Source organism: Pelmatolapia mariae, linkage group LG18 (genome assembly GCF_036321145.2).
Source record: "Pelmatolapia mariae isolate MD_Pm_ZW linkage group LG18, Pm_UMD_F_2, whole genome shotgun sequence".
Lineage (NCBI taxonomy): Eukaryota > Metazoa > Chordata > Actinopteri > Cichliformes > Cichlidae > Pelmatolapia > Pelmatolapia mariae.
The window spans coordinates 20598011-20608772 of NC_086243.1; the positions used below are offsets into that span (position 1 = coordinate 20598011).

Sequence of the window (10762 nt, forward strand, 5' to 3'; positions counted from 1 at the left end):
TTTGACAATAATATGGAACTATATCAATTTGCTGAATTCTGATTTTGTTTTAAACAAGAAAAGGATAACGGCAATAACTTGAGTAGTAAAGAATATTTTATTCATTAAATACAAAAAAGTTGAGAACAGTGATGACTAAAATAGAATAGAAAAGGCACAATAATTGAGTCAAAAATCACCCTGTGCCGTGGAAAATAATACCGTCTCCTGTCTTCTACCTTATCTAAAAATAGCCAGTCTTCTTCCTGTTTTAAATCCATTGAGTTCTACTTTTGAGAATTCCCATGGCAGTATAATGGCTTGGCATAAGGAGCAGTGCTGAGGTCAATTTTTCCCTGTAGCATCAAAATGAAGGCCTACAGAACAAGAGAAAGGGAAAAAAGAAAAGAGAATCATTTTAAATGGTTAAACAGCTCAGGATGAGAAGATTTTATTCAGACTATTTTTATTGATTTACAATGCAACAGTATTTGTATAAACTGAAACAAGGTTTCATAGTATTAAAAAAAGCAACTCTTTTAGTATCCACCTGCAGGTCACACAAGCGTTAGATCAATTTATTAGAAAATACTGTCAATGTTACTGTCAAGTCTCAGATGTTTTACAATTCAAGAAAGAAATCTGAATACACAGTAAAGACGACATGTGTAGCTCAGCAACAGAACATGTATGTGCATATTTAAAAGTGTGGCTGACTTACCAATGGACACAGTGGTTTCACAAGAAGGAGCAGACCTTCTGCGGCCTGAAAGGGTTGGTGCTGGATGACACACCGGTGAGCAGAGGGTCTTGGAGAGCATTCTGTATGCAAAACTGTTGTAGATCTGCAGCTGCCTGGGAAACCTGGTGAAGACAAGAAAAAGTACATGAGTCATTTAGAGCAAGTGCCTCACAATATTTTTGAATGACTGCTCAGTCACCTGTATGATGCTTTTTGGAGCTGGGAAGAATGGAAAATGGACTGGATCTTATATAGTGCTTTTCTACTCTACCTGAGCAGTAAAAGTGCTTTATACAACATGGCTCATTCAGCCATTATTGGAAGGTTTAAGTGCTTTCTATCAAACATTGGGGTTAGCATCTTGCCCAAGAATGTTTGCCATACAGACTGGAGGATCTAGGGGCTGAACCACCAATCTTCCGATTGGCAGATGACCTGCTCTACCAGCCACCCCTGAAACTGCAGACCTGAACAGGGCTAATAATACTCCACTGCACAACTGTAAAGGAAACTGTAGAATGCACTTTTTAAGCCCACCAATATCAGAGATGAAGCCTTGGTGTCCAATTTTGCTTGGGGTACAACTGGAAATGCAGGAATTCTTTTAAAATAGATGCTCTTCATTTACATGGAACTGTAAACAAGGCACATCTTCTCCAACCATGACTGAATCCAGTCTTTTAGGTTGTTTGAATGTCGTTATAGACAGTATTTGGAAAAACGTTCAGTGTTTGAATTTGCAGAAGTAGCTAATAAAAACGATCATTCTCATTCTTCATTAATTATGTGCTTATGTCAAGTTACCTATTCAAATCTTATAACATAATTAGTAACATAAAATGTGAATTCAAAAAGGAATGCCCACTACACTTAGTTTACAAAAATTAAAACAAAATAATACATCTGTCTCGTATATGGTGTTTCCCTGGTCTGTAAGTTTAAGAAATGTGCTATCTAGAACCTTACTTTGAATAATTATTTTGTCAAGTAAAAACATTAGCTACACTGGGGGAGGGGGGGGAGAGAAGATATTGCTAAGCTACAGTTTTAACATTTGATCTTAAATCGCTTCGTTAAATTCGTAACCAACTACAGCTATCGTGTCGTCATCATCTTATGTTACTCGGGCGTTGTTTTATGATTACAAGCAGCGCGAAACTTCAACACTTCCCCCTCGGTACAAACAACGCCCTGCTTCACAGATACTCTCGGCCAAATTAGCATCACGGTGCTAGCATCCAGCAACAGCTAGCGCTGTTCGCAGATTTTTCCGTTAATTGTCAGGAAAAAAAGTCACTTTTACTTACCTTAACTCTGTTTATGCTTGCCTCGAAACGAAGCTGCTGTACCACCTTTTTCATGGTCACCAGGTTGGATGAACCCGACATTTTTATGCCTTTTCTGTGATTGAAATAAAACGCTGGGCGGAGGGAAACACGTCTCTACTGGTTGCTGCTGAGACAAAAGCAAAGATGACGATATCCGGATTCCGGTTGTTCACACTTTTAATTGCAACTCCCGATTCAATCCACCAGGGGGCGACAAATGAAAGGGAAACTTATTTCATTATATTAAAAAAAAAATCTTTATTGTTATTACTTCTTGAGAGCAGATCTAATCGATCTAATGTTAATGCAATACATACTTCAAGTCATAATTTATACTTATAGATTATGTAAACATAAAAGGTAATTTCAGTACAATCAACAGGTAGAAAAGAATTTCTGGCTACAACACACTCTTATCATTGCTTGGTACCCTTCCTTGAAATACAGCTTAAAATCTGAATTGTCAGTAAAGAAATGAGCTATGGCAGACTTAAAGTGCTTTCTTGTGTGATAAAGCTTTGGTGAATTGTCTGTGCACATCCATTGAAAAATGATTGTTCAGAGCTGATGGATTTCAGCCACAGATTTAAACTAAAGCTTGTTGCAGAGATAAAAACAAAAAAGGCACTTAAAGTTCTTTAACTGAGGCTGTTCTCATCTTCACCCATAGAGAAAATACTCAAGTCACTGCATCGACCTCTGTTTTTTGCCTTGACCCGATTATCTCCATCTTCAATGGTGCTACACTCTTGCCAGAGTCCTCGATTTGAATGTCTGGAGGAACTAAAAAGAGAAAAATATATACACTAAGTAAGAGTCTCTTATCCTCACTGATTCATGTATCTGTTGTTAAGACATTCACATTTAATATCGTGCAGAGCATTTCACTGCATGAATGAAATGCCATCCCTGAAAACAGTTATCTAGTAACTCACTAATACCTGCTTTCTGGTATTAAGGTGAGTGTCCGGTAAAGTTCAGGAGTTGATGGCACAGCAGCACTTTGTGAAGATCTGGGAGTGGAGAACGTCGTGTAGGTAGATGATTTGGCCAGCTGAGCTTTCACTGAAGACATCCTGATCTCTGGCTCACTTCCTGCAATACAGACCGTGTTTTAAGGACAACAGTTTTCTGGTAATGCATTAGGTGTTCATATGCAGTATTAGAAAATTATTATTTGTTAGTCTTTCTCTTACACTAAGTTTTTGTAGTTTTCACTGATGTCCCCAAGCAGATGGTACTGAATAAACAAGACTGACTTGGCGATGTGATATTGTGGAGCTGTGCAATGATTTGGATAGCTCATAAATTGTATTCACAATAGAACATAGGAAACAGATCCAGTGTTTAAACTGAAGGGGGGGGGGAAATATTGGTTCATTTTAAATTTGATGGGAGTGACACATTTCATAGCTCAGACAGAGGCCACAACAAATTGGAACAGTAGGTGGTACTAAAGAACAGCAGGAAGGAACATTTCGCAAGTAAATCAGTTAGTAACAGAAATATGATGGAGTGCATTAAAAAAAAGAAAAAAGTGCATCTTAGAGAGGCTGAGTTTCTAGAAAGATGGAAATGGGCTCACAAAATTCAGAATAGTGTTCCTTAAAATAACATTGCAAAGACTATGAATATGTCCATCATCTACAGTAAATGAGATTGAAAAGATTGTAGGAATCTGGGGAAATCTCTGTGTGCTAGGGACAAGGCTGAAAACAATGGATGTCTGATCTTTGGGTTCTCAGGCAGCACTGCATGAAAATCAGATACGATTCTGTCATGGAAGTCACTGCACGGGCTCAGGAAAACATCCAGAAATCTTTCACAGTTTGCTGTGCCGTCCACAAATATAGGTTGAAGCTCCATCATGTAAAGAAGAGACCATATCTGCACACGATCCAAAAATGCTGACATCTTCTATGGATGAAAACGCTTTTAAATGGACTGTGGCAAAGCAGAAAACTGTTCTCTCGTAAGATTTTATGGACGATTGATAAAAAGAAGAGGGGGATGCTGCTCAGTGGTAAACATGGTCCTGTCCGAACTTTTGAGATGAGTTAATGGCATCGAATTTCAAAATGAGTGAATATTTTTCTTACAATTGTCCATTTTAAAACGTTTTATGCTTTCTATGTTGTTGTTTCTACCCTGAGTAAAAATCTGGAATTAAAAAAATAAAAATAAAATAAATTCATTGCATTTACACAGCATCCCAACTTTTTCAGAATTGGGGTTGCAATTGTGCCCAAATTTAGCCATGTTAGTAAGTAAAACATTTAACCACTAAGAGGCTACGTCATTCAACCGCCCACTCCAGAAAGCACCTTAATTTAAATTGCACCAACTTACTAACTGACAAGGCACTGTGACCATCTGATGAGGAGCATCTCCTTCGGTCTGTAAAGGGAGTCATATTCAAAAACTGATTCTTGAGCCATGAAGCGCGATCCTCTTCGAAGGCCTTTTTCTGTCAAAAAAAAAAGATCCCAAAGAAGTAAATGCACCACCACCATCACAATGTGTGCTCAATTTAACTACGGGACCAAATCAGAAGCCTTCAGTACCTCTCGGCCCAGACGAATAGCAGCCTCGGTGAAGTTCTTTCTCTCCCTCTCGAAGTTTCTCTTTTGTTCTTCAAAGAGCCGCCATTCCTCTTTGAGACGCTCCTTCTCCTCCAGTGTGTAGCAGTCATTAAGAAGAGCGGCAGTCTCATCGTCAAACGAGGTGTTGAGTTGTTGCTGCAAAAGCAGAAGTGGTTATTCCTTTGATACCATATTATTTTTTAATGTTCCTAAATCATTTTTGATACTGATTAACAGGCCAGAAACACCCTCGTGGGGACATCCCATTGACATAATGCTTTCCCTAGCCGCTTACCCTAATCATAACCCAATTGTAACCCTGACACTAAAACCATATTTTGAGTGTGAAAAATGCCTTCAACCCTGTGGGGACCTGGATTTTGGTCCCCACCAAGATAGTAAGAACCCGTGCACACACACGTCCTCCCCTTTGTAAACACACTGACTGCCTCTCATCAGATGCTGACCTGAAGTAGCTGCTGTTGTGCATGAATGAACTCTTTGCACTGCTGGACTTCACACCTCATCCTCTCCATCTCATCCTCGTGGGTTTCCAGAGGTATCATCTCTTTATTAGACTCCAGCTGATTCTGCACTTGAGAGACTTGACAAACAAAAACCAAATGGATAAGCTGATAATTTTGGTTTCTTTCCAGGCATGACACATTCAGCTACAAAGGAAAAGTTTTGCAGATGAAAAATGTTTAAAGTTGTGCCATTGTGTCTACGCCGAATCTACCTTGGCTGTCTAATTTCTCCACATGGTTCCTCAGCTTCCTCCACTGCTGACGGATGCTGTTTGTTAGCTGCTCCCTGGCATGCTCACAGGACTGATCCAGAGTTTCTCTGCTGGTGTCTCCTGTTTTCTCCTCCCCATCCGAATCATGATGCTGCAAAACAGCCAAAACAATATAGTGGGCTTAAAAGGAGGAAATCAGGAGATTTGAACTTCAGACATGTCATTTCTAATACTCTGGTAAACATTTATGGACCAGTTTTAGTGCTCTTTGTATTTTGTATCTATGTAAAAAACAAACAAAAGCAACAATTTAATATGGTAACAAGACTAAAGCACTGTACCACTTTCGCTTACAGGTATGATCTATTGGTGTATTGGCTGAGTCCATTTGGCAAGGTTACATAAGACAACGTATTGGTCTGCTTTGTTAAATATTTCAACTTCAACACCAAATAACACTACAAGGTGGCGTCTCATTCCTAATTTATAAATGCAGACTAACTGCTACCTTGTTTCCATCAATTTGAACGAGGCTTTGTCAGTGAGCACAACTCGAGGGAATTCGACTCAACCAGCTGCCAATGGAAATGTAATAGTAAAATGTGAATTTCTGTTAAATGTGACTTTCTATAGACAGCAATAGAGGTGATATTTTTGACAATCACAGTTAGTTTCTGTCTCCTCAGGAACATATTGCATGTGATTACCAACTTGACCCTATCCAATTGCAGACTGATAGCAACATACAGCATAATGTTTATTTTAAAAAAAAAAAAAAATTCACAATAATATTTGTGATAATATCGTATTGTGGGGTGTGGCGATTCCCACCTCTAATAATCTAAAGTAATTTACAACAAAGCCCTGAACAGCTTTCTGGACTAACAAGCTATGCCAGAGGCAGTGACAAGAAAGTACCCGCCTTTTGCAATTCTGAATTAAACCTACTGCTGAGGAAACAAGACCCAGCTCTTATACCCCCCTTGTTGGAGGCATAAGTACACCTGAGTTTTGTAACAGCAATAAAAGTCCTCTTCTTCTTTTATGTTTTGGTTTATTGTCCAAAAAGCAAAGTCCAAAATGATTTAAACATAACAACCTGGTAATTTCAGTGCATGAGCTATTTATGGGTAAAAAAAAAAAAAAAACAAAACAAACAAAACAACCCAACACAAAACAATTTACTGGGTCACGGATTACTATAAAACTAAAAATTGTGTAAAACTTTTATTCATAAGGTAGGCCTGTAAAAGTTGTGAATAGATACCATCACATTATTGTGACACCTTGCAAGGATAAATATTATAGCCAGTACCAAACTTTCAATCTAAAATATCTTCTGATATTTTTTCCCCTGACACGTTAATGTACATATGAAGTTCATGATTCACCATCTGGATGGTTTCCTGCCCATAAGAGAACCATCAATCCTAGCTTTTCAAACCCATCTACCAGAGGTGTGTGTTTGTGTGTCTGTCTCAAATACCTGCTCCTGGCTGTCATCAGCAGTGGCTCCTCTGCCAGAAGAACTGCGTGGACTCAGGATATGAATCATCTCCTTCTTCATCTGCTGGAGGACTTTCTTAAGCTCAGCGTTCTCCAGCATCAAAGACTTCTGACTCGCCTCGTAGTCACTGAGCAAAGACTTGTACATCTCACCCTCGTGGCTGCAGAAATCAATGACAGATCAGTTTATGTAAATAATATTACACTTTTTTCAATTTCCATGGTTAAATGAATTTCTTTCAAAATACCTGGCTGTCGCTTTTGCAGTCTTCCAGTGACCCCTTTTCCCATCTGACCGTCCCAAGCAATTCAGTACATCAATAGCTATTTGAGGAAAAAGAGAAAATCCAAAAGAACTGACACAAAATTATGCAAATCATTGTTTGTTTAAGTTAAGCACATTTACCTAGTTTCTTATCCTTTCTGTCAACCAGCAGCTGGCTGAGGCGCTCTTTGAGCTTTGCAGCTTCTCTCTCTTTTCTTTTGGCATCATGACTGTACTGAGAGGCACGGCTAGCAATGATACTTTGGAGCTTCTGGACCTGTCCAGAAATAATTGATTATTTACAAGCTGTCAGGTTTTTGCATCCTGAAATAACTAGTATTAGTAACAAAACCACAGTGTGAGAAGAAGCTGTACCTCATCCTTTTCTGTTTTTAAGCAGCTCTGCAAAGTCTTAATTTTCAGTTGCAGCTGCCTCTCCATTTCATGCAGACCAGATTTCTCCCTTATTGACAGTTCCAACTGATCCTGGAAGGAAACACGATACATGACTTAAAACTGTTATGTGCTGTCTGAAGATTTTCTATAAATCAAATTAAATAATCTAATAAACTAAAAAATACACTATAAATAAATAATAATCAAATGAAATTCTATGTGAATCAAATGACCTTTATTTTTTTCCTAGCAGCATGTTTAGAAAAACAAAACAAAATAGAGGGACTATGCATCACAACCAGATACCATCAAAGTGACAGAAAGCACGTCACAGCACACAGCTCTAAAAGGTCTGTCTTTGCTTGGCTGACAATGTTCAGTGGGGATATTCACAGTGTGTACACACTACCGTGTTTTCATATCTCTAAGAGGTGACAATATGTGACACTGCATTACTCCAAGACATCTGTACGCAGATTACAGCCCAATGAAATAAAATGTTGGCTCCACAGAGAAATGAAAGAGACACGTTCTCTCTTGGAAGTACATTAAAAGAAAGATCAGCGGTTATACATGCCTTGAGTCTGGTATTGCTCGTCTGCATAAGGTCCATGGTGCTGGATTTCTTTAGCTGCTCTTTCTCAAGCGCTTCTACAGTGCTCATAGTTCGCCTGTGAATCTGTAGCAGCTCATACATGGCATTCAGAGCCGGCACTGCATTCAGGCCAGTCCCCTCTGGTGAGGTGGCCTCAATATACATAGAGGAGAGGCCCAGTGAGGCGAGCTCCTGTGGGGGGATGGAAATTAAAAGTATGTCCTTGTCTAGAGGTTATCTTTTTGGAGACAATAAAAAGTTTGCATATAAACCAAACACTTCAAGTAGTAATAATAACAATCAATAATAATAATAATAAACCTAGGGCCTTCCATACCTGATTGATGTATGGAATGCACTGAAGAATGTTATCCTCTGTGCAAAAGGCACTTATTACACTGTAGGAGCTTTTTGCCAAGGGAAACGAGTACGATGACACAAAGTTGTTCTGTCTCGAGGGTGACATCGTAACATGTGATATGCTGGATATCTCATAGTTTTCTGTAAACACAGAACAAAGAAAGGGAAAAATATTGAAACTGTGGATACATTACATCTACTGCTCTCTTCCTCTAAAGAGAGGCTTGAATTAGGTCGCAGATGAGAAATGAGAACAAAAATGTGGGTCACCTCTAAAGAGCGCCCCCCCCCCCCCAAAAAAAGCTAATGGGACTTGCTATTCTTGAAGCGCTCTATCAAATGCATCGTTTTAGCACACACACACACACACACACACACACACACACACACACACACACACACACACACACACACACACACAAAGTTACCCATCGATGCCTCAGTTGTCCACCACTCTCCCATATCACCAACACATCAGGACACGAGGACACGAGGTCATAAGTTGTCACCAGGGAGATGGATTAAGCAGCCGGGGGTTGTGGATCAGAGGACAGCACTGGAACAGAGCGCTGCAACAGAGCATCAAGTCATGAGACAGACCAGCAACAGATAATCTGAGCCGAAGCTTCATCCTCACAGGATTAACTGTCAGATGTGTGCCGGTTTGGAGGGGGATTCAAATGGGTTTTAGGAGGGTGCTCCTATTGGTTACTGGCATCCATGCTGGGCTGTAAGATGATCTGAGCCTCAAACCAAAGGATTACAGAGATAAAAATAAGAGAATCCATTACAGAGAGTAAATCTGACACACTCATTTGTTCTACTTGTTTGTTTTTTAACTTTAATCACTGACATGCTCGGTGAAACAGGCTGAACCACACACTAAACTAAAGGGGCCACTCCCACAGCCTTACCGCCGTGACTTGCATTCAGGTACAGGTTCATTGTGTTAATGAATAAAAGGAAAAAACGGCGCACTGAAAAGCTGGGGGGTGTTAAAACGGTTGGACGCAACCACCAATCATGGGAAATGCCTGCTGCCTCACAAGCCAACTCTTTCCAGTTTATCTAATGAAGCAGAGAGCTTACGCAGCTTTTATCTAGAAATACACACACTGAAGAGGCGATAAAGTCAGACGTGCTACGACGTGACACACTCAATGCTTAACGTCAGGAGCTGCTTAAACGTACGTAATCCAGCAAACATGCTTGCTTACTTTGCTGTGTCGTTTGCTAGACCTCTACATGGCTATAGAGAAATACCTTAGAAGCTTAACGCTGCTAAGCATAAATAACGTTCACACATGCCGTGTTTCTCCCCCGTGATGTTAGTTAGCCAACAGGATAATAGCCATGCTAACATGACAACACTACAAAGATACTCACTCAAGGGCGTGAAACGGGTCAACTAAATCCCACAGTTTAGCTCCGTGCTGGTGCTGGCACGGTTAATACACTCCTTCCCCGAAAACACCTCCAACTCCAGTGTAGACTCCAGTCAACATCCTGTCAACAGCGGCAATAAGTATCAAAATTCCCGACACAGCCCAGCAAATACCTCCACAGGTTAATGGGCAGAATCTGGCTGCTGCGGCGTTTGTATTTTTTTTTTTTGAAGTCTATTCCTCCGCTGTCGTCCAATCAAACTGCATTGTTATTGGTGGCACCGTTGTTAGGCAACCAGTATGAGGGCCGTGCATTGGGTGTACATTATGCAAATGAGAAATGCCGTCAGGTGCCACAGTCAGGTGTCATAAATGTCACTGCCGCGCCCCCTGTGGCTGCAGGAGGTATTACTACACATAAAGCCTGTTTTGATGTCCTGCAGGTCTGTTTGGGTTAAACAAGTCTGAGATGTCCCGGAGGCCAAACCATTGAGAGCTTTATGAACTAACAGAAGGATTAGTTCATAAAGGGGATTTTAAAGGAAATTCTGTGTTGAACCGAGAGCCAGTGTAGTGACTTCAATAGTGAAGTTATGTTCAAATTTCTGTGTATGCATAAGGACTCTAACTGTTGCATTCTGGGCGAGCTGAAACTGTACAACTGATAAATTGGATAATCCTGCAAATAGTGTGTTTCACTAGTCTAAACTTCTTGATTTGACTATAAGGACCAATTTCCCTGAGCCAGTTTGAGAATTTTCTAACTTTTGATATGTGACAGAAAGCACTTCTGATAACCTTATTAATATGATTATCAAAACTAAGATCATTGTCCAAACTAATGCAAAGATTCTCAACTTACTCACAAAAGAGATGATTAGTGTA

The 10762-nt window shown here is 39.9% G+C and overlaps 2 protein-coding genes across 2 annotated transcripts; both read right to left on the bottom strand.

The window, feature by feature from the left end:
* Positions 1 to 78: 78 nt before the first annotated feature.
* On the bottom strand, positions 79 to 2242 carry LOC134616597 (guanine nucleotide-binding protein G(I)/G(S)/G(O) subunit gamma-5-like). The gene is made up of 3 exons (XM_063461482.1): positions 2029 to 2242; positions 701 to 843; positions 79 to 356 (listed from the first exon to the last, which is right to left on the bottom strand). The coding sequence occupies exons 1-2, from the start codon at positions 2107 to 2109 to the stop codon at positions 718 to 720; spliced, it is 207 nt and encodes a 68-aa protein (XP_063317552.1). The 5' UTR covers positions 2110 to 2242; the 3' UTR covers positions 79 to 356; positions 701 to 717.
* A 147-nt stretch (positions 2243 to 2389) lies between these two features.
* On the bottom strand, positions 2390 to 10155 carry ssx2ipa (synovial sarcoma, X breakpoint 2 interacting protein a). The gene is made up of 14 exons (XM_063461481.1): positions 9879 to 10155; positions 8921 to 9061; positions 8470 to 8633; positions 8115 to 8324; positions 7517 to 7627; positions 7283 to 7418; positions 7125 to 7200; positions 6857 to 7037; positions 5371 to 5521; positions 5099 to 5235; positions 4614 to 4787; positions 4399 to 4516; positions 2991 to 3144; positions 2390 to 2832 (listed from the first exon to the last, which is right to left on the bottom strand). The coding sequence occupies exons 2-14, from the start codon at positions 8952 to 8954 to the stop codon at positions 2688 to 2690; spliced, it is 1791 nt and encodes a 596-aa protein (XP_063317551.1). The 5' UTR covers positions 8955 to 9061; positions 9879 to 10155; the 3' UTR covers positions 2390 to 2687.
* Between the last annotated feature and the right edge of the window lie 607 nt (positions 10156 to 10762).

Bases quoted from the DNA above. Each gene is read 5' to 3' on its own strand.
- LOC134616597 (XM_063461482.1), bottom strand. From the start codon at position 2,109: ATGTCGGGTTCATCCAACCTGGTGACCATGAAAAAGGTGGTACAGCAG. The intron at 844-2,028 runs GTAAGTAAAAGT...TGTCTTCACCAG, and splicing joins CAAGCATAAACAGAGTTAAG to GTTTCCCAGGCAGCTGCAGA.
- ssx2ipa (XM_063461481.1), bottom strand. From the start codon at position 8,954: ATGGGAGAGTGGTGGACAACTGAGGCATCGATGG. The intron at 8,325-8,469 runs GTATGGAAGGCC...ATCCCCCCACAG, and splicing joins GCATTCCATACATCAATCAG to GAGCTCGCCTCACTGGGCCT. The intron at 7,038-7,124 runs GTATTTTGAAAG...TGATTTCTGCAG, and splicing joins ACTGCAAAAGCGACAGCCAG to CCACGAGGGTGAGATGTACA.